The sequence below is a fragment of the Pomacea canaliculata genome, linkage group LG3 (genome assembly GCF_003073045.1).
Source record: "Pomacea canaliculata isolate SZHN2017 linkage group LG3, ASM307304v1, whole genome shotgun sequence".
In the NCBI taxonomy this organism is placed as follows: domain Eukaryota; kingdom Metazoa; phylum Mollusca; class Gastropoda; order Architaenioglossa; family Ampullariidae; genus Pomacea; species Pomacea canaliculata.
The window spans coordinates 35,577,500-35,605,377 of NC_037592.1; the positions used below are offsets into that span (position 1 = coordinate 35,577,500).

At 36.1% G+C, this 27,878-nt stretch overlaps 2 protein-coding genes across 4 annotated transcripts; one reads left to right on the forward strand and one right to left on the reverse strand.

Moving 5' to 3' along the window:
- LOC112559153 (probable phospholipid-transporting ATPase VA) lies at nt 1-22,285 on the forward strand. Of its 3 annotated transcripts, none has more exons than XR_003098291.1 (24): nt 1-784; nt 1,150-1,354; nt 2,177-2,262; nt 2,686-2,789; nt 3,024-3,155; nt 3,497-3,639; nt 3,910-4,159; nt 4,804-4,874; nt 5,125-5,304; nt 6,122-6,467; nt 6,787-6,948; nt 7,139-7,233; nt 7,624-7,750; nt 8,168-8,271; nt 8,421-8,501; nt 9,242-9,514; nt 9,957-10,011; nt 10,286-10,488; nt 10,798-10,998; nt 11,373-11,453; nt 14,179-14,283; nt 14,598-14,785; nt 15,950-16,124; nt 18,051-18,176. XR_003098291.1 is itself a non-coding variant. In XM_025230149.1 (24 exons), the coding sequence occupies exons 1-23, from the start codon at nt 396-398 to the stop codon at nt 16,038-16,040; spliced, it is 3,672 nt and encodes a 1,223-aa protein (XP_025085934.1). In that variant the 5' UTR covers nt 1-395; the 3' UTR covers nt 16,041-16,084; nt 18,051-18,161. The 3 variants fall into 3 exon arrangements, 2 of the variants coding, with proteins under 2 accessions (XP_025085934.1, XP_025085933.1); XM_025230149.1 differs by having other exon boundaries at nt 15,950-16,084; nt 18,051-18,161; XM_025230148.1 differs by lacking the exon at nt 15,950-16,124 and having other exon boundaries at nt 2-784; nt 18,051-22,285.
- On the reverse strand, nt 20,360-27,811 carry LOC112559158 (WD repeat-containing protein 55-like). Its single transcript, XM_025230155.1, is given in 9 exon segments — nt 20,360-24,261; nt 24,906-25,098; nt 25,304-25,392; nt 26,011-26,117; nt 26,316-26,388; nt 26,749-26,907; nt 26,909-26,935; nt 27,235-27,344; nt 27,617-27,811. Coding segments are annotated over 9 exon segments (1,113 nt in total). The 5' UTR covers nt 27,644-27,811; the 3' UTR covers nt 20,360-23,933.
- Between the last annotated feature and the right edge of the window lie 67 nt (nt 27,812-27,878).

The following is a 27,878-nucleotide window of genomic DNA, read 5'->3' on the forward strand; positions in this document are numbered from 1 at the left end:
GCAGAGAGTTGTCGAAGTACACACGGTGTTGCCAACTCTCGAACATTGATCGGTATGTGTGGTAACACCTTTACAACAAGAGTAGCAAACGACTGTTAACGAAGTCTTCTTTTTCAATACATGCAAACGTGTGACAAGACAGATTAGGTACTATGTGTTTTAAGGAATGTATAGATAGTTATTAGAAAACCAGCTGATGTTCAACAACTTATGGGCTCAACCTGTGATTTTTATACTTTCTTTGAAATGAAAGGATTTTAGTACTGAGCCGATTCGAAAAAAAGCAAACAAACCAAAAACGGAGGGGATGGAATGTTCTGTTTCTCATCAGAAAAAATGGATGTCTCATCAGGTTTGACTTGTGGAAGGTGTGTGAGAGAGAAAAAGAAACAACAATGGGTAACTTGATAGGAAGAGGAAATGTAAGACCAAAAGAGCGACCAATTCGACCAAACCACACAGTACCGTCAAATGTAAAAGCAACGCACAAAGACCATCCAAACCATGGGTACAAAGATAATCAAGTGAAGACCACGAAATACACAGTTTTATCATTTCTACCCAAAAATCTGTTTGAACAGTTTCATAGATTTGCAAATTTGTATTTTATTTTTGTGGTGGCATTGAACTGGGTTCCCGAAATAAATGCCTTTGCCAAAGAAGTTGCTGCAGTTCCTGTTATATTCGTGCTTTCTGTGACTGCTGTCAAGGATGCTTATGAAGACTTTCGAAGATACCGGTCTGATAAAAAAGTTAATGCCTTGACCTGTAGAGTATATTCAAGGTAAGTTTACTTATTGTAATTCTCAGTACATTTCTGTTATTGAAATAAATTCAGATAGAAATAGCTTAATCTTATTGAAGCACTAGCACAACTACCATAAGGAAAATCTATGAACTCTTATAACGCATCCACTTGCTATTGTTAATTCCTCATCACTATAACAGATTTGTAACAATAGCATGAACAATACCAATATCTACACTGGAAAAGACAGCATCCATTTTACTGAAACAATATGCTGTAAACAATTTTTACATGCAAGTTTTCCATGTATTTTATTACAGAATCTTTCTCAAAGCTAAAAGGTTAGAAGCCAGACAGATTTTTTGTTTATAGTAGGTAATTGATTTTTTTTTCTCCTTCAGATCTGAGGAGCGTTATGTAAAAGTAGAATGGAAAAATGTTTATCCTGGAGATTTTGTGCACTTGTCCTGCAATGAGATCATTCCAGCTGATATACTTCTACTACGTTCGAGTGATCCTGGTGGGATATGTCATGTTGAAACTAGCAATCTTGATGGAGAGAATAATCTCAAGCAACGTCAGGCAGTAACTGGAGTGATGACAAATGTAAGATTTAAAAAAATTCACTCAGTAATATTTTAATAGTCTCAAATATCATGTTTACTATTTTTTTAATGTTATGGGTTTATAGGCTCTGTGGATACCTAAGTGGTTAGAGCACCATCAAAAGTTGTAGATGAGCAATAGTGGGTTCAATATCAGGCACAGAATCTTTTCTAAAGTTGACCCAGCAGTTAAATGGGTAGCTTGGAGGGTTTAGAAAGGAAATTTGATTGAGGAGATGGGCACCACTGTCACAAAAATGCTAACCCAAAGATGTTGAGTTTCTTAAAACGTCACTCCCCAACCACTGAAATGTTATGAGACTAACTTTTTCTTTTAATATTTGTAAACATTCTTTATGAATTATGTTTGAACCTTGATTTATCTGTTTTCAGATATTGTCCTTCCCATTGTTTTTGCTTTGTTTTTTAATCTTATTTTAATTTCTAATTTATTGATCTGCTTGTCATCTGTTTATGAGCAACCTCCTTCATCCAGCAACATAACCCCACCCTCAGACAAACTCCCTATCAGCTGATTGTTGATTATGTGGTCCACATTGATTTATTCTGGTCTACTGCACTTCCTAATTATTATTTCTGTTATTCATTAGTTTGTGCTGGAAATTCTTAACTCTGTGATGCTTGTGCTTGGCTTTTGATTTTCAAGTCTGATGTTTGGTGCTTTACTTTTTCATTGTTTAAACTCTGTTTCAAAAAACTGTTCTTGGGGAAGTTATTTAAATGGGTTGTGGTATTCTTAATTTTGTGTTTCTATCATAATCTGCCTTGTAGAAAGTAATGGTTATTGGCTGATTTCTTTCAGATGGAAAATTTTGATCCAAGGTGGTTCACCTACACAGTTACGGTAGATGAGCCAAATACATCCATTTACAACTTCAAAGGCTATGTGTAAGATTATTAAGATATCTGTTATGAGGCTTATATTTCTGTCTTGACCATAAAGACAGAGATAAATGTCACATGATCTTTTGAGAGAGTGAGAGTGAGAGTTATCACACAGCTAGCTAATTTCAGGGCAGCACACATCTCTGTCTCTAGCCTTTGCTTCTCTCCCCTCCCCCCTCTCTCTTCCTTTCTGTTCCCAAGCCTTTTTTGAGGAAGACTGCATTCAACAACTGGGTCAACGTGGATATCAACCTGCCTAGGAGGTGCACCTTTACACTTGGATATTGCTATTCTAACCACTCATCTATCTGTTTTCCTTATATTATTTTGGAACAACTAATTGACATGGTTGATTAAGATGGGAAACAACTATTTTGAGTTGAAATTTAAGTATGAATATAAAGTAAATTGTGAATGTTTGAACAGAGAAAAAGATGGAGAGAAGATTCCTCTCAACAGCAGCAATCTTCTGCTACGTGGATGCATGATCAAAAACACAGATTTTATAGAGGGTCTTGTTCTTTATGCAGGTATGTTCTTGCTTATACTTGTGTGTAGACACTAAATGTATCAACATTAGTTTCTCATCTGTGCATGCTGTCTTTATTTCTGACTTACTGTGAGAAATATATTTTGCTTTTAGTCAGAAAAGTTTGCTTTAGGACTCATGAATATGAGAAGACTAACTGCCTATTTTAGCAACATCAGTTGGCGGACATTCCTCAGTACTATTAATTTAAGGATTTTGGTGACACTTGTTTCAGGCCATGAAACAAAGGCCATGCTTAATAATCGTGGGCCAAGGTACAAACGTACTAAGCAAGAACGGAAAATTAACCGTGATGTCATCTGGTGTGTTATACTCCTTTTGTTTCTCTGCTTCTTTTGTGCAATTGGTGAGTTAGATAGCATAAGAAATTTATGTAGCAATATCTTATGTGTTTCTACACCATTTTTTGATTTTATGTGTTCAGATACATTTTGTGTGAAGAAACGCTGGGACTTTTGAAGTTTTTTTTTACGAAAATGTCTGATCTATGCACTAGCTTAGAGTGCATCAGGTATTTCGAAAATTCAGCTACAATTCTATTACTGGCAATAAAAACGAGCAGTAAATAGAGTAAGATCCTTGGTTTTACTTTTATAAAAGAACATATAGTGTAGATATAGGAATTACTAAACATCAAAAGAGAGAGAGAGAGCGTGATATCCATGTTATTTTTTTAATTTGAAACAGGTAGTGGAATATGGCTGGCAGATTACAATGATCTGACAAAAAACACCAACCTTGTGCCTTTCATTCCATTTGGAGATCTTGACCAGTACAGTCCACTATACCAAGGTTTCATTGTATTTTGGACATACATCATCATCTTCCAGGTAAGCTTGAAAATATCAGTAGTACAAAATACAGGCTGAATGAAGTTAAAATATTGTAATCTTGTGATACTTCATAAAAAAAATTAATGACTGTAGCAATTGCAAGAAAACAATACCATCAGCTTGGTTGAGTCTTACACCACAAAGGGCAATATCCAAAACATCCAAAATATGATCAGTCATCCTCCATCACAGCAGAAAGCAACATGCACAGTCATTCTTATTGGAATATTTGCATGTTTGCCTACTTTTTTGTTTTTTTTTCTTCAGACTGTGATTCCATTGCCGCTGTATGTCTCTGTGGAACTTGTGAAACTAGGCCAGGTTTATTTCATCACCCAAGATCTGGAACTGTATGATGAAGAGTCTGACAAAAGAATGGAGTGCAGGGCCCTCAACATTACTGAAGATCTTGGTCAGATTGAGTACATCTTCTCTGACAAAACTGGTACATTAACAGAAAATAAAATGGAATTCAAGGGTTGCACCATTGGTGGAGTGGATTACCCCCATTTTCCAGGTCTCTATGTTCACTAATATTTCATTCTTTCATTCACTAAATCTGTCTCTAGTCATCCATTTACTCCTTTTATTTTATTCCCTTCAATTTGTTAAAAATAGCTTGGAGATTAGTTTTCTTTTGTTTGGAAAGAAGGGGAATTTGGACAGTACTACTTAATACTGAAGTCAAGGTAGAACAAGGGTCACTCTTACTGCAAAGTTACGCATAAATATTTAAATTTTAAGTGTCTCTAGGGTGTATTTTTTTCTGTGGTCATAATCTTTTTTCAAAAGGAATTTCAGAACTGTTCCATTTGACATGTCTCCCATTCTCACCATCCCATAATCAGTTTTGTTGATTTTTTATACATGGTCTTATATATTTGCTAAGGGCAGGACATTATCCCAACCATAAAACAGCATTAAAAGAAACAAGAGAATCTTGATGCCTGTTGAACAGCAACAAAAAAGTGTGTAACTCTAGACTTTGTATTAACGTGTCGTAACACTATGTTCGATGAATTATCTCAAAAAGATGGGCAAAAGGGACTTAAATTATAGGCAATGATAGGTTTAACTTTCATTTTTTAAATAATTTTTTTACATTGCCGCTTTCAAAATATAAGTTTTTATAATCCTTCCCCTCCTTTTTTTGTGCTTTAGATGAGGAATTTTCAAGTGAGAGCAACTTTGACAGCCGGATATCCGTTACCAACTTTAGTCGGAACAGTTCTGTATGTACTTATTTTTATGGTGATTTATATGGATCAGTTTTGTCATTGGTATGAATGATTGTCATTCTGAAAGGTCACCTTACCATCTTGTTGCAAAGTTCCCATGTAAAATTTAAGATTCTATCAAATGGTTTGTGCCTTGTAGCAAGATCATGTATCTCATAAAAATGAAGTATCATGACCTTTTGTACACCTATCTGTAATTCTGGTATATCATGGTATATATAATTTGTTGCATACTTCCATGTAGGTTATGGACAACTTACCTCTGGAGCCTGCCCTGCAGCGTGAACTGTCAAACATGTGTCTTCGCAGTTTAGAGAGCGTCGAGTTGACCATCCCTCCCCACGTCAAGCGTGTGCAGGAGTTCTTTCTCCTTATGGCAATCTGTAACACAGTGGTTGTTTCCCACCACCCCCATGAAGATATGGTAGTTTATAGTTTTGATTTTCCCTATTTGTTTTTGGAGGTATAGCAAAACTCAGAAAAGATGAATTTAAGCATACATAACTGTTTCCAAGCTTTGTACGGTCCAAGGAAGTTTTATTGACAAAAGCTTAGGTAGAAAAACAAGATTTGTTTTCATGGAGATTTTCTTTAGTTCTTATCCATGGGTTTACTGCATTATCCTCAGCAGGAGCCCCAAGATATTCCATAGCTGTTCTGTTTAGATTTGATCTTCGCTGTGCATTATATTAACAATGAACAAATCTTTATTAACGAGAGCAACAGAATAAGCAAAAGCTATGCTTTTTCACATCAAGCCCTAGGACTTATTAGTAGAAGCAAAAACATTACATAAATTCAGAACAAGGTAATAAAAACATAGAGCAATTATGATCTGTACAAACAGGATGTTGGTATCTGAATTGATAGGTTTTGTTTTATTATTAGGTAGGACACTAGCAACAGGTGGTACATGTTAACTTTGTTGGTATGATTAAGCTGGGTAAGAAGCCTCTGCAGGTTACAGGAAACTTTTAAGCATGTTGGGTGCAAGTACCGTTGCTTATAGATATGATCTCCTGCTTGAAAAAAATACATTTGGAGAAGAGCTGTGGAATGCCTTTAGACTTCTAAGGAAGATACTATAGTATGAGGTTAATCAATTTTAAGATAAAATGCAATTTTATTTATCCCAGAGGCCAATTAGTAGTAGTTCTAGTTACTGTACTATATCACAATGCATAGACTTGAAAGGTATTAGAACAGTCATTAAGTGGTAGATTTTTTTTTTCAATTTTTAGTTGGATGAAAGTGGATTTCTTGCTGAGCCAGCCTTCAACAAGTTAGGTGATCGACCAAGTGAAGCAACAGACAAGTATAATCGTATTCAACAAACCAGCACCCCTGTGTTCGTACGAGCATCTAAAAGTCGCTCTTTTGGTTCCCTGTCAGCTAGCGATCTGGGGGATTACCCAGGCACACCATCAGAAGGTAGTGTCACTGGGTCTTCATTTTTGTCTGACAGTTCTTCACAGACGAGATATGAAGCTGAAAGTCCAGATGAACTTGCACTGGTGAGAGCAGCCAGTACCTATGGATGCCGTTTATTGAAGCGTTCACCTGATAAAGTGGTGGTATGGCTTCCAGGTTTGTATTCATTTATTTATTTATGTTTTTCGTATTTGAACATGTGCTATAAGTGTGAGTAATTTTTTTTTCCTCGTCATGCCATGGCAATCGCATGGAGATCTTTTAAGTTTTCTTTTGTTTGTTTAAATCAGTATTCCTAATATTAAGTATATTCTTGAATATTATGTGAATATTAACTCTTCCTATCCAGTTTGCACAGATTTGAACGTTTTCATATTTACATCTCGATTGCATCATTATGTTGATATTGAATGAATCAACTATCATTATTTCGTATATTATTAAAGTATGGAATATTACTTTGATGTTGTTTCAGCGGAAGGAGATGTAGAATTTTTTGTACTGAACGTACTTGATTTTGATTCTACAAGAAAGAGAATGTCTATCATAGTGCAGCATCCCCTCTCCAAAGAAATCATTTTGTTTGTCAAGGGAGCTGACTCTGCTATTCTCAGTGTTCTTCATAAGAGATACAAAGGTGAAGTACAAGTAGGCTGTATTCCAAAAAAAAGTTTTCATATTCCCAGCAGTGCTTCAGTTCATCTTTTCAAATAAAACCCTTTGTGGCTTTCTATTTTTGGAATAAATTAGGAGGTAAATTATGATACCAACTGATGCAAAAGGTTTCACTGCTGCTTTACAAAAGTGTTTATTTTTATATTTAACAGAGGATCATGAAGAAAAAAGAGTCCTGGAGGAGACGAACAAGCATCTGTTAAGCTATGCATTGAGAGGTCTCCGCACATTGTGCATGGCCCGAAAGGTAAGGAAGCTTTATGCTTTGAGCAAGATCAATGTTTCACCTCATTAGACTACTGAAAAGGAATATCAGACAATTTATCACATCATAAACTTCTATCTGAGGCATTTAGAAAAATAGATTGAAAGAAATTAGTTCTCAATTATGAATTCTAATAACAATAAAAATAATAGTACTTTATTATCCATTAGAGCAAATGTAAATTTTTCTTTTGCAGCAAAGCAAACAGTGTGTGAAAAAGAATATAAAGATCATTATATCTGATTAAAATAATGAAATATTACAAATATTTACACAAATTTAGAAAAATCAATCAAAAAGGGATAGATATTTTGTAGCATTCTTAAGAAACAAAAAGTGGCTATATGTAACACCCCTTGATTTGTGATGCAGGTGTTGACAGGTGAGGAGTATTCAGCATGGTTGGTGAAACATAAGGAGGCAGAAGCAGCTATGGATGACAGAGAAATCAAACTTCGTGACTCTGCTTGCCGCATTGAGGCTGACCTTGATCTTCTAGGTATAGCTCAGATATTTTGTGTGCACTTAAGGTCTGAAATAGTTTTGTGGAAAGAATGCCCCAAAAGCGCCTAAAAGTAGACAAGTGGAGGCTTTTTTCTTCACCTTTAACAAACAAAGCAGTTCTAGCTCATCCTCCTTGGTGAAAAAGTTTGGAAGATAGGCATGTGGTGTTTTATATCTGTCTGCCATCTAATCTGATGGACTTGTGTAAGCTAAGATACAAGTCTATGAACATTTCAGCACTAGATTTTGGTCATTCTCTTGTGCTTTTCTTAAAATAAAAACAAAAAGTGAACTTGGTTCTTCTTTTTATAACAAACTAATAACAAGTGTATGTTCTGTTAACTTGCTAGCAACTTTTGACATAATTTCATGTTCAACTTAGATTGCCTTTAACAGGTGAAATATTTTGCAGGGGCAACAGGTATTGAAGACAGATTGCAAGATGGTGTTCCCCAGACCATTGCAAAACTGCGAGCGGCAGGAATCAACATATGGGTTCTTACTGGTGACAAACAGGTAAAACTTCAGCTCTTTAAATCAGTTCTTGAGTGTTACATATCATTAAAATCACCAAGATTCCCACATAGTGCATGATGTTGCAGTCTTGAGTTCTGTGCAAAGTCATTGATTGTTTTCCTTATCTACTTCATTTTTTGTTGTTGCAGGAAACAGCAATGCAAATTGCTTATGCTTGCAAGCTCTTCAGCAAAGACCAAGAGGTTTTCACCATAAATGCTACAAGCAAGGTAAAATGTCTTGGGGAGCAAGTAGGAAGCAACTCACATAGTTATAACTAAAAATAATCAAAAGGCTGCATGGCACATCATAAGTAACCAATACCATTACACATTCATCATACCTGCCACACAGATCCTGTGTGCTTCCTTTCGGCATAGCAAAAAAACAGGAGAAGGAGAGATCACTGGCTGGCAAAGGTGGGATGGATGGGAGGGGGTGTGAGTTGATTGATTTTTGTGTTATCCCTGTTCATTGGTCAGGTCTGACCAATCAGAAGTGAACAGCTGAAATTTAGGTTAGCTAGCTGGAATAACCCCATATAGTCATGTCATTTTGTAAGGATGAAGAAGAAAGGAATTTTAACATTAAAAATGGTATTTTTACATCTTTGCTTCAGCCTTATAGTTTGCTGTGTCTTATGCAGCTACTAGATTTTATGTTTTCATTTCTCAATAATGAAATGATGCAATTTGAGCTTTAGATATACTCAGTCAATGTTATTTACATGTAAAATGGATGAAATAATAGTATATTGAGGTAGGCAGAATCAATGTAAAAGCTCTGTTTAATTGATGCCTTTAAATTGAAGTTGCTATTCATAAGGATATTATAAATCATGCAGATCAGGCAGTAAGCATTTTTCGTGGAACATAAATATTTCCAAATTTTTACAAACTTAAAAAACTAATATGTAAGTTTTGTTCTTGCCATGGCTTTCATAGTCTTATAGTCTTTGATGTCTCTTCAGGAATTAACACGCGATCTTCTGGAGCACCATCTCTGCCAGATTGATCGGGATCAGTCAGTGCGTCGGACACCAGAACAGGCAAATGCAGATGCTGCTCCACATGATGTAGAACATCAGAGGAGTTCTTTCATTAGCAAGGAGCGAAGTTATGCTTTGGTGATTGATGGCCACACATTGAGCTTTGCTCTGCTGCCAGAACTAGAGGAGCTTTTTTTGAAGCTTTCACAGAAGTGTCACTCTGTTGTTTGCTGTCGAGCAACACCAATACAAAAAGTAAGCCAAAGGTCTTGCATCATCCCTGCAGATTTTAATATCTGAGAAACAGATTCATATACATACACATAGTATTACACAGATAGTATTGTTGATGAAAGACAAGGCAGTGCCAGGGAATTAACTTGTTGCTAAGACCGCATAATTAAAGAGGGGCTTAAATTATTAAAATTATTAGATTAAATTTCATTTTTGGATTGGTGTCTGAAGTTCATTCTTTTTTTATACAGTGTAGTGTTTTAAAATTAAATAAAAGTAAACTTGATGAAAATAATTTTTTTTTAAAGTGCAAAAAAATAATACAATTGTTAGTGAATTTTAGTTTGTAGAGAAATTTTTTTTGGTTGTTGTGGTGGCCTTGCAGTGCAGTAAAATTTCATAAATTTCCTTATGTTATCACTTTAGCCACAGTCTTATCGACTCTTTCACTGCTGTTTTGCAGGGCAATGTAGTGAAGCTAGTCAGAGATAACCTCAACAAGATGACCCTTGCCATAGGTATGCATCTTTCTTTCCTAGTTGCTGGTTTTGCCGAATACCTGCTTGAAACAAAAATTCCTGCATGGTCTCCCCAAGAAAACCTTGCAGCTTGTATATATATATAGTAAAGTAACTTAACAGAGAGAAAAAATGAGTTACACATTTGAGACAGCAAAAAATGTTAGTGTTTTCAAAGCTTTTCAGTCAGGGACAAGACAGAGGAGTTTATTTATAAAGCGTTTATGTGATGTTGTGGGAAGATTGCTTGAACTGTCTCCTTCTGTTAATGCAGGTGATGGTGCCAATGATGTTAGCATGATTCAAACAGCAGATGTTGGTGTGGGCATATCAGGGCAGGAAGGAATGCAAGCGGTCATGGCGTCAGACTTTGCCATTGCACGCTTCCGTTTCCTTGAGCGCCTACTTCTTGTACACGGACACTGGTGTTATGATCGCCTTGCACGCTTTGCTGCTGTCATGTTCTATAAGAGCATGGTAAGGGATGTTTTCTTCAAGCTGAGTATACTGTGAACTTTTCTCCTTAAGATGATTTCTTAAAACTGTGTCATATCTCTGTGGTATAAGTTTACTTTAAAAAAAATATATCCATAATATTTGGTTTGTGTATCTAGAGACTGACCATGAAAACACATGTTTTTTTAAACACATGTACTGATGTGAATTAACATTTGATCAGAGTTAAAGTAGTTCATTCATATAAATTTATAAACAAATTTTTATTATTTATTTTGGTTCATTTTCTTACAGACTGCAGCTAAGAAGTTTTCTTGCTTTTGGTTTCAGCTATCAGTGTTTGTGTTGTTTTGGTTCCAAATCTTCAGTGGTTTCTCAGGGTCTTTGATGATTGACAGTCTCTACCTGACCCTGCAGCATGTTGTCTTCACAGCTTTGCCCCCACTCATCAATGGTATCTTTGACAAGGATCTGTCAGCAGAGACACTGCTAGCTTACCCTCAGGTCTACAGACCATGTCAGGCTGGAGAGGTCAGTCATGGTTGATTTAGGTTTGTTGGCTTGGGATGATTTGGTCAGTAGGAATGGAGGGTGGGAAGTGTACTGTTTGGACAACTTGGCCACTTGTTTGAGAGGTTGTTTTATCATGTGTTCCTGTGTGAGCTTAAAAGAAATTATTCTAATCTTCTCTTTGAGACCTTACTTATAATAAATATGTATATATAATATCTTTCGATTATTTGTATGTGCCATCACAAATAAATGACAGAAGTTATGTAAATGGGTTTGGCAGCAGTTGCTAATGTCTTGCACAAACAATGATAGCAACAGCAACATTTAAAATGACAAGAGCAGCAGTAGTAGTATCCACATTGTTGTAGAAATCAGTGGCTTTATGATTTCAGATGTACACCCATTGGACATTCCTAGTAATACTAATGGACTCCTTGTGGCAAAGCCTGATGATATACTTTATACCACATTTGGTGAGGACAGAATTCTTTAGCTCTCAACCTTCATTAAAGCAATGTGTAGGAGTAACATTTTTGGTTCCTTTTCTGTGAATTCAATAAAGATACATGCTTAATATTATGTGTTTTAAATACAGTAATTTTGCTTTGATGGTATTGTAACTTATGGTTGCTGTGGAAACTGGCAATAAACAAATTCTTTGTTTTTTTGCAGTTCACATTTATCATGTATGCTGTTTTTAACAATTTTTGAATTCTTTCCACTCACTTTTCACAGCACATGAGAAAAAGCTTAAAGCTGTTTGATAGCTGTTTATTTTGATTCTTGCTGTTGCCAGATGCTTTGTGTTTACACCTGTTGAAAGAACTGTGCAGTAGCTTTGGCAAATGACCTTCTCTCATTTGATGGTTGTTGTAAACTGATGTTTTAGTAGGCCCTCAAATGTTTCTGAGAACTGACATTAAGCTCTTGAACTGCATTTAGGATGGTAAAGGAATCTTCCTTTGTGCAAATATGAGATGCAAAATGTTCCTTGGTTTAGCAAAACCAAGATCTGCTTAACAGGTGTTCCTATATAAGATTAATATTCTTTCATAGTTTCTCTTCATTTGGAGGGTGTGAACCATTGTCTTCAACAGGTTTATTTGGTTCTGGTATGACAGTCAATGCTCTGTTGAACTGAATCTGCAGCACGCAAAGGCATGGAGAAGCACAGTTGAGCAGATCTTTAACTATCACATCCTTATAGAAAAGTATCTTCAGCATTAGCGGAACCTCTACCACAACTTCATTGACTTTAAAAAGGCATTTGACAGAGTCTGGCATGAAGAGCTATGGCATGCTATGTGAAAATTCTACATCGAAGAAGGTCTTGTTCAAGCCATAGAAGCGCTAGTATGTCCCCTATCAAAGGTGCTATTTAATATCTTCTTGGGAACATCATGCTCGATGCTCCCTTGACCATCATACTTTTATTTCCATTGGTGGAAGACCAATCTGCAACCTACACTTTGCAGACAACATAGATCTATTAGCAGGCACTAACAAAGAACTGCAAAACCTCACCAACAGGTGACAGACAGTTCGAATGCATATGGAATGGAGACTAGCATAGAAAAGAGCAAAGTTATGATCAATGGCAGCAGCAAAGCAGAGATTTATATGAATAGGGTACAGCTTGAAGAGGTAAGCAGCTTCAAGTACTTGTGAGCCACCCTTTCTAAGGATGGCAGGGTTATCTGCATCAGGATGGCAATAGCAACAGTGGCAATGGTTAGATTAGATAGGATCTGGCATATAACAAATTCCTGAGTAGGCTGCTCTGGATCTCATACAAAGAACATAGAACCAACGACTTTGTACATAACAAGAATGCCATATTCGTAGGTCACCAGGAACCTCTACTTTCAACAGTCAAGTGACGTAAGCTGGTCTTCTTTGGCCATGTGACCTGACACGACACCTTGTCGAAGACTTTCCTCCAACTCACCTTGGAAGATCGTCAATGCCGTGGTGGCCAAAGAAAGAACTGGCTTACGAATGTTGAAGACTGGACTGGTCTTCCTTTATAGGACCTGCTGACTATCGCCCACAAGGCAAGAGCGGTGGACCCTGTCAGCTGCTGTGTCTATCCATGTGCTCCCTTCAAAGACATATGCCAGTCAAGGGACGACTGGCTTAAAGGCCCAGGCAATACATTTTTTGTGTACCACTGAAGATGGTCTCTTTTTGTCATAGTCCTTGTTTTGTTATGAATGTTAACTATAATCATCTGCCTACAAAACTCCAGACCCAATATAATAACTCTACTGCCAATTAATTGGTTTTTTTTAAAACTCCTTCCTTGCCCTTGCAAGCTGTTCTCTTTGCCTGAATGTTGGCTAACTTTTTTAACCCATATTTTGAAAAATACCTCTTTGGTCGTTTAGAAAGTAAGCAGACAATTTTCTCTTGGTAGTACTTCTTCACCAATCAAATTCATGAACCTCAGCTTGCAGACAACCAAACAATGCAGTCATGATGCCGTGTCTCTTCCTGGGGTAACTCTTGGTTGTTGATAGGTAGCTTCAGGGTCTCTTTAGTATGTACTCAGGAGTCTTGCTATGGCAGCTGAGTAGGCAGCTGGCTGAGGGGCTGGTTTTCTTTTTTGCGTCTTTGTCCTTCTTCAAGGTAAGGACTATGATGGCTTCTAGGTTGTTTGGGGGAGATGCCAATTTTCCCTTTGCTGGGTTGAAGAGTTCAAGCAATTTTTGTTTGGCAGCTGTCCCTGATATGCTTGATCGATATATTGAAGACTCCATCTTTGCCAGAGGTTTTCTTATTCTTGAGTCTGTTGATGGCTTTATTGAGTTCCGCTTGGTGAGGCCTTATGTCATTGGGGAATGGCATTGGCCTACTGCTGAAGCTGGGTTTAGAGCTGTGTACATCATAAATTTTTATTTACATGTTTTCATTTCTACATACACAGATATATCATGCACAAGAGAGTGAAAGAGAGGGAGAGTGTGTGCACGTGCATGAATATTGACATATCTAGTAACTTGGGGGGAATACTTTAGCCTTTCTTATCTCTTTGTCATCCTTCTTAGAATGCAATTTTATACCTGTAGGTTATCACTAAGATATTAAAACCGTCTGTATCATAACAGTGTGATTGATGCATGTAATGTCAAGCTAATATAGAGCAAAAAAGTTTTAATACATACATTTTTTTATTGCTTTTGTAAAAAATATTTGCAGGCTTACAGCAACAATTCTGTTGGCATATGGGAGTTTGGCACCACCATAGATGTGTGCCAGATTCTGTCCATTCTACTCATGTTTGGAATTGAGAATAACTCTTGGGTAAGAAATGGGGAACTAACACTTGACAATGCACTCAAGACTTGTTTCTTTGCTTGTGTACTTTCTCTCTTTGGTTTCCATGCCTGAAATGCTGTATAAGGGATGGAACTCCTGTCTATAACAAATTTTGGGACTTTTTTTCTGAACAGTGATTGTTTTACTGGGAAGCTTCTTGAGTATTGTTTTGACCTGCAATAAAAAATCTTGGGTCCAGTTCCTTTCAAGGGGATTTATAATTGTCTTTTTTCTTGAAAAGTCTTGTCAAAACCTTGTTATTTGTATTTTTAATAAAAGTAACTTTTTTTCCTGTATAGGTATGGCTGCAGTGGTTTAGTCTTGTAATCAGCTTTATCATCTTCTGGATGTTTTGCGTTATTTCTAATGCCTTCTTCTTCACATTTGACCATCCGTCCAATCCATACTGGGTAATGGAAATGACTATTTCCAATCCAATCCACTCCTGTATGGTTGTTCTCGCCTGTGTTGCTGCTCTTCTTCCGAGGTAAGGAAAACAGTGATTTGAAAATTTGTGCATGTGCATAGTTGCATGAATCTGTTATAAGGGCTGATTCTGGCTTTCTGGAGTCCATCAAATGAAGTACGCTATACGATACAGGAAGTCTGTGTGCTGGGTAGTTGGGCGATGAAAGTTTATGTGTGCAAGCTACTGTAGACTGGTGTGCAGAGGAGTTTTCACTTGATTCATGCAAAGCATGTATCTGAGATACTTGTATGTATAGACCTACACCTGAAATATATGTAGGAATTTTTATGAGAAAGATTTGTATCTGAAAGTCATACTAGACTCACTCAAGGAATGGGGACCAAGAAGAACACAGTAAATGTATAGCCTTTATGTGAATTTAATAATAAATTGGTAAAGCTTGTCAAAGAATGTGCTGGTCACCTGGCATTGCAGTGGGATTGAAACTAACTTGAGCTGCTTCCATGTCTTGTAATTTATTTATCTTGTGTGTTATTTTACACTACATTCACTAAGTTCTAAGTTAAAAAAGGTCTCATGGATAAGTAGTTTGAAGAAATGTTTAACATTTGAAAACAATGTTGTTTCCATGAAATTTTAGTACTTGTATATCAAATTAGCTTTTTTCAGTCCTTTGCTGGCTTTTAGTAAGCTACAATTAAAGGTCGTCCATCCTTTCATGCATAGACACTTGTTCTAGCTATCTGTCTACTAAGCAACCTTACAAGTTTTAGTGTTAGGCAGTTTTGCTGCAGACACATTGTTTCCTGCCAGAAAAGGGTGTGACATTACTGTTATTAGTTGTTAGCTAATATAAAAGCATTGCTGCTACTTGAGGACTCCTCATTTCTAGAAGAATTTTACTCAGCAATATATTCTTGTCCAAGAAGTTGACAATGTGCACTCCCGACCAGTCTCTGAATTAGTTTTTTCAAACACTTATTGGGAAAGTAGTATGTATACTGGTAGACAAAATGCAGTGCTCAGTTTGGGGTCTCAGTTCTCAGAACTGGCTATTATACTTATTCCTAATTAACCCTCTACATCAGGTACAACAGTTTTTATCGGTTTTGATGGCGTTCTCACTTGCATGCTAGAAAATACAGTCATGCATTCTTGTAAATTATTTTTTGAACTTTTAAAACTTTTGTCCATTATTATGTAATATGTTTTTTGTGGCAGGCTAACATTTCGAATGCTTCAGAACTCCTTTTTCCCCACTTCTATTCAGTGGACCCTCATTATGAGTCACGCAGATTTTGCGATGATGTGAAGGGACTGTTCTGCTCAACTGTCAGCAGCACAACAGGCCTGGTGGTACATAGGATACTGTCAAGAGCCTACTGCTGTATATATTGTCAGTAGCTCACAGATATTGCTACTTCCATTATTAACTTTACAGTACTTTGTTGTCTGTCATGCGCTTTTGTAAGATGCATGCCAGCTTGATGCAGGAAATAAATGCATGCATAAGGGAATTATGGCAGAAACATTCTAACACTGCTGGTGAAAACCTGCCACCTTTACTGGCTTGTTTGCAGCCAGTTTAGGGGCGTTGCTCATGTAACTAGTCCTCCATTACCTGTCTGCATGCTTTTTCTTTTGATGTTGGCAGATTTTTTTGGAAGTGGGGGGTGTTTTATGGGATTTTAAAAAAAATGAAGAACGATTAACCCAGAAATAAAATTATGTATCCAGGAAGATGCACTGTCAAGTCTTATGGCATATTGCTCATCACCTGGGAATTAGGGAGGGAGCTGATCCTTGCTTCAGGTCAAGGCTTCAGAAAGTGCCATTAAATGTCCATTATGAGTTTTTCTGTAAAGATCACAGTTTAAAGGTCTTTGGAACCATTCAATGTATGTTATTCTCAGTTAAACATAAGATACCTTTTCTATGTGATCTATTCATCAATACATAAACTGTTATCGGTAAAAATGTTTAATATTTGAAAATTTTAGCTTGTTTCATATTGGCAGCTTTAAGAAAGACTTAAAAATCATGATACTTTTTGCTTTGTTCACCTGTTCATTGGTAGCAGAAACATTGTCTTTACAATTGATCCAGGAATTAGATGCTAGCTTTATTTCTATGTCTTATGTTTGAACCACTGTATCTATAGTTGACAGTTTGAGCTCACAAGGCAAAGTCTGCCTGTTGGATATTAATATGTTTGTCTGTATTTTCCTATCATTTTGCCAAGTAAATTCTCCTGCCATTGGGTCATATTACTAACACAAAGGAAGCTTTGCTTTGGTCACTTTTTAAATATATGCTTTCTAGTTTGTTGCTAATAGTTCAGACTTACTGGAGTCTTAAAGACATCTGGCATGAGTAGACGTGTAACAGGAAGTGGATGAAAAAGGTATGAAGAAATATGCTTCAGAAAGAAGAAAAAAAACCTCCTCCAGAACCTCTTCCGTTTATGTCAGCATTTACAGACCTACAAGCCTAAACAACTGTATATGCTTATCCCATTTCTTTGCACCATGGTAATCTGTCCATTCCTTACGCCATCATCTGTGTACATGTTAAGGTTTTAACCTTTAACGTACCAAGCCTTTGTCATTAACATTGTTTACCAACCTGAGAAGACTCCATATGTTTTTGTTTTTATTTTTTTTAATTTCAACTGTTTGTTGTTACTCAAATTAGATTACTCAAATTAGGTTTTTGAGGTTTCTGAAACTACATTTCAGTAGTACAAGCATTTTTAGCATCAAATATTTTGTTTATTTATTTCACCAGTAGGTAGCCAATAGAATTCATATACTCCTTTTCATTAAAGTGTCCACTATAAAAATGATTATATAACTTTAATAGTACAATGTGTACATTTTTACATCCGATTACATACAGTATAATATTTATATAAAACCAGTTACATCATTTCACTAAAATAAATGTTACAGGTTTATGTGTTGCCATTCCTACAGTCCTTAGCACATGTGAGAGTTATGCTGGTCTTCCTGTGTGTCTCACAGAAAAAATGTTTGCATTTTATTTTTTAACGTTTTTTGAAGGAACATTTTATAAGTCTAATTATATAATATTTATCTTAAGTTCTAATTGGACAAAAATGAAGAGTAAATTAGTTATAGTTAAGGCAGGACCACTAAAAATCACCCTCTGGGGTCCATTGAGGACTCTCCCCTTGGTATGTTAAACTAATGTTCTTATTTATGATGCTGCAGATAATCTTGCTCTTAGCTTTAGAGCACAGGGGTAGATCTTGTGCTCAGACCTGCTTCTCTAACTGGCTTGCTATGCTTGTTTGTTTCAGGTTATTTGTTCGCACTATTCAGATGTCTCTTTTTCCGAATGAAATTCACATAGCTCGAAGACTGGAGAAGGAGGAGATGGAGAAAGGGGATCTCCAAGTGTCTGTTCATTCTCCAGAGCACAAGGAGAATGGGGACTTATTTAAGGCCTCTGAACTGCCACTTGAGAATGCAGCAGTCAATGTGCGACAGCGATCAAGATCAACTGCCAGCACAGAGGAATCTGTCATCACATAGTGAAGTTCTTGGTGTTCCTCAGAGCTTTATTTTCATCTCGAAGCCATCTCGTTGTGTCAGTTGCATTTTGTTGCTATTACAAACATACTTAATAATATGCAAAGTACCTTGCAAATAGTTTAAATTGCTGAAGAATGTACACAAGTGAAAGAAATGCTAATGTAGCAACTTTACTCCTTGTCTTTATTTTACGATGTGCATATTTTGCAATTATAAATGTCTTTATGTTTCATGATATGGTTATTTTGGAAATTAATCAAGTTGCTTTAAAATTCTTACTTTCTTTATTTGAAAGCCTATTGCTATGTCATTATGGATGCTTGTGGAGTGATTTATTTAAAATATAAATATTGACACTACATTTGATTTCCCTAGGCTGTCTGCTAAAATTTTCCTTGGGCATAAATTGTATGATACCTCAGTTATTGTCTACTGTTAAATCTCATAAAAATATAAATGTTTATCTATAATAAAAAAAACCTCATTGAAGGCCCTGATCGCTTTCTAGGTTTCAAACAAAGTTTAATGTACATCTTTATTTCTTTGTTTTTCTTGAGGTACATTGCTTCATGGCTGTGATCACTTAGTGGCACTCTCATGCATGATCATTGATACCATTCTTGGTATTTCATGCTTTACAGTGTCTGCTCTTTCTTTATTTTGTAATGGTTGCCCAGTCTTGTGACGTGTGTGAAAAGTAAATGGTGATTTCCTCTCATGTTTTAAGGTCTGTTGACATTTTTTTCCTGAAGTTCAAATATGAATGATTGCGCACTAAACATTTCTGTTCATAGCTTGAATGTTGCAAATTATTTGTGGTTGATAACCAAGAACGGAGTGATTATTTTGATTTGAAATCATTCTCAGATTTTGCAGTTCCATTTGAAATAAAAAAAGAGAAACTGTGAGGTCTGAAAAAATGAGAGCTTTATGTTGTGATATATTCTGACTTATTTATAAATGAGACTGGCTTTTAGTTTAGTCCTTGTTACTCCTCGAGGAGCATAGAGCCACATCAACACCTCGCCAGCGGACTGGATTTGGGGAGCCCCCTTCAGTTGGGCCCATGTTGTTCTGACGTCCTTTGCCTCACTTTGTTCTTTTCCAAGTCTGTGGTCCTTTAATATATTACTAAAATTGAATTTAAAGGATTCTGTGATTGACCAATATCGAAGTTTCTGCTTGTTGTGTAAAATATACCGACTGCTCATTACTGAACTTATCAATTTGCTGTTGCCTTTAAATGGGCAAAATTGTTTAGCCTTTTCCTGTTCACAGGTGTCCATTTTTTTGGACTGTACATTACTGTCAATATGATGCCTTATGTTGTGCATACACATGCAGTTAAATGTGTATTGAAAGAGAGATTTGAAAAAGAGAAAACCAGGAAAGGTATATTGATTACAATGTGATAGCTACATGACTGTAACTGTGGCCTTGGGTTTTCTTGTGTACTATCACTAAAATAACTTGTTCTTACTACTACTATCTGTAATTTTAAACTACTTGACTGATGATTGCATTTTTGTTTTCATATTAAGCACTAAGACAGTGATTTTTTCACACCCAGATTTATCTTTTAAATATTCAACAGCTTAACTAAGAGTTATTGTGTTTAGCTATGAGTAACTTGTGTTGCATTCCAGATATTTTAAGACATTCTTCTGTCAAGATGAAATTTTTGGAAATCTTAATGCATGAGCTTTTTTCAAGAATGAGCTTTTAAAATTTGTTGAATATCATAAGCCTTAACCTAAAAAAGTAAATGTTTTTACAAATATTATTTATAATTTGTAATAACAGTAAAAATATTTATTTATGTGTGCAATCTTTATAACTGTTATGAAGATAGCAGCTTCAGTGTTAAGCAGTACCTATTTATCAAATCAGTTGATTTGTATTTGTTATTTATATTCTAAAGGAAAACAATTCACCAATCAGATGCCATGTTGCAGCCACACATTTGAATAAAAAAGCAATTTGTTGATTGCTTTATGCCAAGTAATGAAGCATTGATCCTAACCAGTTTACTACAAAGATTGATGTTCCTTTCATAGAAAGGTACTCCTTTTAATTTTTTTTTACAGTTAATTGTGCTTTTACATTGCCACATTTATGTGTTTTTAAATTATGTCCATATATCATTAATGCACGATTCTCAACATCGCAAAATATGTAATTTACTAAAGTTTTTGGTTTTTGCTTAGAGAAACTCAGGGGTAACAAAAAAATGCTGAGACCACAAAGTGTGTGCCAAGTATGTTTTGGAATTTCCAGATGCTGCAAAATTATGTTCTTGACTAAACTGAGATATCCTTATCAAGTGTCACAATCTATACTTTGCATCTTCCATGCATTTTCTAAGAATTTAAGTTATTGCTTTTGCAGGATATCACTGGACATGCTATGATATAATTTACATATTTTTCCATGTTCTCTGATGAGGCATTTAACCTTTTATCTTACTGCTAGCTACTAGTTTAAGACTTCCACTATTCACCGCACCATTATGAGAATTTCAGACATGTCACCAGCACCATCATTTCCTCACTGTTCCCTGCCTTTTTACTCATTTAACCAATGAGCTGCTCATAAATGTTTTTATGATTGGTGACAAGTGAGTCTCTCCGAAATGTTTGTGTCATCATGTTTTTGCTGTTTTGTTGTAACCATTATATCAGAACCTGTCCCCAACTGTTCTTTTATTCTGCTTGTAAGACTTTTAGTGAAGAACTCGGGTCAGTTATGTAAAGTTAATGTGTCAACAACAGTCATCATCATTTGCTGTTTCATTTTTTTGTTCTATAGCAGCCACTTTAAATACAATGTGCCGCCATGCCTATGTTAATCTCCCTTTTTTAGCAATTATTCAGTTTCATTTGCTGGACTTCAGTAATAATATTGTGGTAATGTTGACCACTATTGCGTTAAAGTGAGGTGATTAAAGGTTATCAAAGGACAATACATTGTAGTTTCAAAAGATTGTAAGCTCTGGAAAGTTCATTTACTGATTTTCATTTTGTCAGAAATAAAATAACCTTAGAAATTATTCTTGAACTACTACATTGAAAATTAAGAGTGGACAAATGTCACACTTTCATAGACCTGCTATTTTTTTTTTTAAAACAAATGCTTTACAGCACCAAAGGTAACACAAAACTAAGCAATGTATGAATGAAATTTCAGATAAGGTCTGTAAATGTTGACACTCATCACTTTGGGTGTAATGTATAAAATACATTAAAAGCAGTAGTTTTTTGTTCACCTATTTGTTACAGAATTAATACATTTTAAGATTGATTAGTTGAATTTGAGATATTAAGGTGAAAATGAGTGCAGTTTTAAAATCATTTCCTTATGCCATCATGTTAGAAATAAGGAAGACAGTCACTTTCCTTCATCAATTATACAAAATTTAAGTCTTGACATGAAAATAGCCAGAAATGTATAAAAGGTTTTTGTTCCTTTTAAGTCATGTTCACTCATATTGTCAAGTAATGCATCCTTATAAGAATTTGTTTTAACTGGTACATGTAGTCATTATGAACACAGTTAATTAAGAGTTATCTGGTAACTATACATCCCACCAAAAAGACATTGATGAAATTCCAATTTTTCCCAGTACTGATAAGTTTCTTTAAAAATATTAGGAAAATGGCTTTCAGTTTTCATGTAAACACACGAGAAGCACTTACTTCTGCACTATTATGTTGGTGCTATGTTAAGATGAACTATTTTCATATTTGAGGCTTCATTTTTCTCATATTTTGTCCATTGTTTAGGCCAATATCAATTGCAATGATTTTCATTTTTTAATCTCTGTTTATCAAATGTTTAGTATCATTAAATGATGACCGTAAAAAGTTGGGATTGTTTTGTATGCTGTTGATGTGTAACACCAAGTCAGCATTTGAAAAAATTGAAGAATCAAACTTGTACTCTATGGTAGGCCAGGCACCCTTTACCAGTTCACAACTGAAATAACACCTTGTCTTTTCTATGTTCAGCCTGTTTTGTTTGTGCTTGTGGATGGTGTATGAATAAAAGCCAGCTCTTCATGACTGATTTGGCCATTAGTCCATTACAAGGGGAAATGGAGGTAGGGAGATCAGCGAATGTTGGGGGGAAACAGGTATTTTATGACAAGTGCCACATGCAGAGAAAGAGCAGCATGCTAAAAATACAATCCAAACCTAGGAGAGCCAATCCTGTATTGGTGACAGGCGCTAGCCATTGTGGCACTGGACTGTGGGGAGTTAGAGAAAAGCAGAAGCTGAAGTGAAGTTAGGGTAGACAGCTTGTTGTTTGTTAACACAAATTTAGGGTTAGTCGGGCAAATCAAACTCATGTAAGACAATGGAAACATAACTTTGAGCTAATCATTCTCATTTTGAAGCAAGTAGCACTTTTTATGAGCCTCTTAAGGATGTGCACATGAAGACTTGGGGGGGAGGGGAACCCAATCAGGTGATATTCATATTTTGTTGTACATTTTATCTAGTTTTATTTATTTGCACTTCAAACTACTGCCTCAGGTGTTCATGTATAACAGCACTTCACACATGGAACAGCTGTTAATGAATGAACAGCATTCTGAGCAGTGGGTTCTCTCCCTTTACCTTTCCCCTAGCTACCCAGAGGGGTTTTTTTTTTCTTTCTTCTTCCTCAAATGACTTGGTTTCGGTCACTACATAGTATTGATCTTTTAAATCTGAGCTATATGTTCCAATTAAGAGATTTAAGCTTTTGATCATTAGGGAGATATGTGAATAACCTCCTTCACAAAAGTAGATTTGCTGGTATGGCAACCCAACCTGGAAACTGTATTTGCTAGGGCCGTCAGTGACATCTGAATTGTTTAGTCTGCATGTACTTTACCTTTCAACCCCCCATCGCCTAGCCAAAAAAAAAAAAAAAAAAAGCCAATTTGTGACAAACTAACGAAAACACTGTGGCGGACTAGGTAGTCTAGTTGTTAGAATAATGACCTCTGAACCCTGAAAGCATGTATGTTAGCAATTTGATACCCATGTGGCACAGCCTGCTTCTCCAGTTGACTGTACCTGTCTCTATAGACTGTTAAGTTAAAGGAGAGAAGTGCACCGCTCCATCTAAAACAGCTGGAAAAAAGTGGATGTATCAAACATTGTATTCCCCAGTGATGTAAAGTTAGGGGACCTACCTTTACTTTTTTTGTTAATTTATTAACCTGTCAGCAACTTTAAGCTAAATTTTTGGGTTTGACTGAATAGGTTCAAAGGCACCATTAGAAACTAGTAAGATCTGCGCCAACTGGAGAAATGTGTTAGATGTACAGGAATATTTACTGGTAGAATAAACGCCTGTGAATGCTAACCTATGGGTGCCTGTTTTCTCATACGCTTTATAATGGTAGGAATGTTTTTGTTCTGTTCTGCAGTTTTTAAAAGCAAAAAGCCTATATCCTCCTTTTTCACTTAATGGATTGAAGGACTGTGACAGCTTTTTGAACAGCCATCTTTATGATGACTGGCTTTACCACAACTTAACTTACCAAACAAGGAAATTATTTTCTTTAAAAAGTACATGCATCCTTTATTCAAGACAAACTAGTTTTGAGTGCTGGTCAGTTCTCTGGTACTCTTGTGGTTGCTCTCTGCTGACAAAGATCAGTCTGAATCATCATCACTACTGTCATTACAACTGTCACTATCAACTGCACCATCACCTTCTGGCTCGTCGTCGACCAAACCAGCAAAGAAATCGTTCTTTTTTGCTGCCTTTCCAATAGGTTTCCTTTTAACACTGCTTTTCGCCTTTTTAGAAGTGTCCACTTTGATATCCTTTAAATCACCGACATACCAGAACTTCACACACTGATCATGGGAACAGCTGACCAGGTACTGTCCATCGTGGGTGAGAGAAAGTGCCTCTATGGGAAGCTCTTCATGTTCACCAACCACCCCTAGAAATCTGTTTGGGAGAATGTGCACAGCCCTGCAGTAGATTGAAATTATGGCAATAGTGAGAAATGTGACTAGGGAGGGAAGTACACAATGCAGAAACTGCAATCCATAATACTACTTCTTAAAATACCACATAAACCCCTTTTGCTTTCTTGGAGCATTAAAAAAAAAAAAAAATAACGAAGAAAGAACAGGTGCTCTTTTCATAACATTACTATAGTGTGGCCACTGTTGGAATACTTCCACAACAAGCAGCTCAGACCTGTGGACACTAAAGAAAACTACCAACTGTATTTTAACAGCTGGTATCCAAGTGTGACAAAAATAGAAGACAAGGAGTTTGAGGTTACTTTTGTCTCCAATACTAAACTTAAATACCTATTTATAAGAGGAGCATGGTAGAGGCTCTTTATATATTTTTTATGTATTTAAGTACAGTTAAAGAGAAACAGCAAAGAATAAAACATCTCTGTGAGTCATATGCTTTTCTGAAACTGTTTAGAGCTAATGAAGATCCGTAATGCATAGCTAACAAATGTAATTCAGCCAAATATGATTTATTTCAAACACAACCATCAATAATCATGGGGCAAAACCCAATGCCCTGAAGGTATTAAAAGTGTTAAGCCCATGAGCTGTCCCCACTCCCTCCACTGATCTGACCAGTAACATTACCTGATCTTGCCGTCAAAGGAACCAGTGCAAACTATATCTTGGGTGATTGGCTGAATAGAGTCAATAGACATGGGATGACCAGGGTAGCGATCACTGATGTTGCCCCACTGTCCCCAGTTGAAAATGTTGAGGGTCCCATCACCTGAACCGCACAACACTTTCTGTTCATCCTGCATAAAATAGAAATAAATGGCTGATCATTTTAATTTTTAACTAGACTCTTCTGATTGAATTTTTTTTTTATTAACTGAAAGAATGAGCATGCTAAACTGGTTAAATGTATGTGACTAAAAGACAGAAAGGGATGTCAGTAGAAAGAAGGAAATGCAATAATGATTCCCACTTGATGCAACATTTCTTCTATGAGTTTTTCTATAAGCAATCACCTTGACAGCAGCGAATACTTAGAAATTCAGAGTCAAACAGCTCGGACTGAAGATCCATCCTTTTACGTCGAATGTTGAATGCTGTTAGTGTGCCCTCACCACTGCAAGTAAAGAACATTACATAAAGATGACTAGTCAATGTGTGCGTGAATGGAAGCATGCAAACAGTCATGTCAATGGTTGCATCTTTACACAGGATTTACACCCAAAAGCAAAGCCTGGTCAATTAACTGGCAAATGAATCTGCTGAAGAACATGGATTAGTGGTTAACAAGAACTTCAGTCATGTCAAAATGCTAAAAATTTAACAAGAATAATTTTAAACATATACTTTTTGCATAACCAGGTAAGAGGCAAATGCAGGTCTCAGCCAGAACTCTAATGTGGAATGATCAAAACAGTAGACTGTTTGGATTCTTTGTCATGGGATTCAACAGTATTTTTTGAATCCAATACACTTCTTTTGCATACTATCATGATTGCAGCTCAAAAAGAGACATTTTCTGTGTGTGTGCTTTTTTAAAACATGCTTCAAGACCAAAAACATCCTGAAAGCAAGTCAAAGAGAATTATCTACCCATTGATTGTCTTTTAAATTTATTAAAAGTTGACCCAAATATAAGTAACTACTTTATTTTTTAAACATTTCTCATAAACCAGAAAGTGACATATAAGAGTGAAATTAAAAACCACAGAAATTCTAAGCAAGACAAAGTTACCTTGAAGCCACTAGTATTTTATGCTGCTGATCTATAACCATATCACTAATGAATTCTTCACATTCTTTCAATGTCATTGATGCTGTCTTTGTTCGCATATCCCACAGCTGCAAATGAAATTAAATTTCTGATAGTTCAATTTGTTTAATAAAGATCTTTCTAAAACAATTGAATACAGAAGGCGTTTTCACATTCACAAATTTTCAATGGAACATGTCATGTGGAAGAAAATGTGAGATTTGAGGACATTTGTTAATATTATGCTAATATTTCCATCCTTTTAATGTAATAAATTGATACCACACCTTAAGAACACCATCATCATCACCTGTGGCTACAAATCGTTCACCAGTCACCAGCAGGCTATATACAGCAGAACTGTTGATATAAACAAGACAATTCTCCATTCTATGGTCTTGTTAATGTTCATGCACATCCTGTCACTTATGTATAATCAGTGTTGTTCAGAATAATTTGACAAGATTATTAGTAATAGTATATGAATGTGCACTGATATTTAAATAGAAGAAAAATAAGCTTTGACGATGCATGTTGAAAACAACCCAAATATTTTTAGTATATGCTACCCAGACAATTGTAAAATGGTATCATTTCACCAAATTTTACTGAAATGTAAATATGTAGGAAATAAGTCTGCAAGAAATACACAATGTAGCAGGCAAACTGCAACTTCTTTTTAGGCTGCAGCATATAGGTAATATTACTGTAATCACTTACTCATGAGCATCTTTGATTTTTCTTCGTATCCCCCCTGTCTCAGTATCGATGCACCAGAGTGACTTGTCTTTGCCAGTTGTATAAAGACGTTTGCCACTAAGTGAAAAGCTGAGGGCTCTGCATGATTTCCTATGGTGTACAAGTTGTTCTCTCAAGTTTACAAGGTTTTCCTACAGCGTAAGAGTACCTGCAGATAAATGGCAATGAAATTATGTTATAAAAGGCATCTGAAATCAACTTTGAACAAATTTATGATGCTAATCTGGCGCTTCTTCACACTACAAGAAGTATTAGATACTCTTCATTTTTATTTCAGAAAGCCCTGAGGCTACTTTTTGTTCATATAGTTTAAAATAATAATTGTGCACATGAAGGAGCATGATATCTGCATAAGTATAGAATTCACTCAGGATTCTTGTTAATCTGTGGTAAAGATACAGTAAAAAAAAAAAAAAAATACACTCACAAAAACATCCTTCTACTTACAGATGAATATTACCGTCAATAAAGCCTGCTGCCACTAAGTCTTGAAATGGATGGCATGCCAGTGTGGTTACCAGATCCTCGCATTCAATCTTGTTGGGCACCTCTGGTTCCTTTGAATAAACAAAATATCTGCTTGATGTGTAACGGATATGAGTACGAATGCATGAAATTCGAATACAAAAACTCACATATTTCATATGCACTAGGTTTATCAACACATTGAAATGCAGTGTTACACAACAACAGAGCTATTTCAAAATGATGTGTTCAAGAATCGGAAAAAACATTTTCATGAGCATTAGGTTCTTGAAAAGAGTATGGGGCGGGAAGTACGCCAACTCCTTTTACATTTGGGAAAAGAGAGGTTTTTTTAAGAACCTACCTCTGACGTATCTCCTTGGGAGGCCATTTATTTAACCAAAAGTGTTAGCAAGGACGTGTACAGGGATATTAGTTGGTGGTGTTAGGCTGGAAGTATCAACACACCCACGTGGGCTGGCATTCCGGATGTTGGTTACGCGCATGCGCACTGTTCACAATGTCGAGGAGCGGTGCAAGGTCATCACAGAGCCGAAGAAAAACAAAAGGTTTGCAGCTGGTATCGTAGTTCCTACTGTAAAAATAACAGAAGACCAACATCGTGA

Excerpts from the sequence above, each read along its gene's own strand:
- LOC112559153 (XM_025230148.1), top strand. The coding sequence starts at position 396 with ATGGGTAACTTGATAGGAAGAGGAAATGTAAGACCAAAAGAGCGACCA. Across the intron at positions 4,160-4,803 it reads GGATTACCCCCATTTTCCAG|ATGAGGAATTTTCAAGTGAG; the intron begins GTCTCTATGTTC and ends TTTGTGCTTTAG. Across the intron at positions 7,234-7,623 it reads CATTGTGCATGGCCCGAAAG|GTGTTGACAGGTGAGGAGTA; the intron begins GTAAGGAAGCTT and ends TTTGTGATGCAG.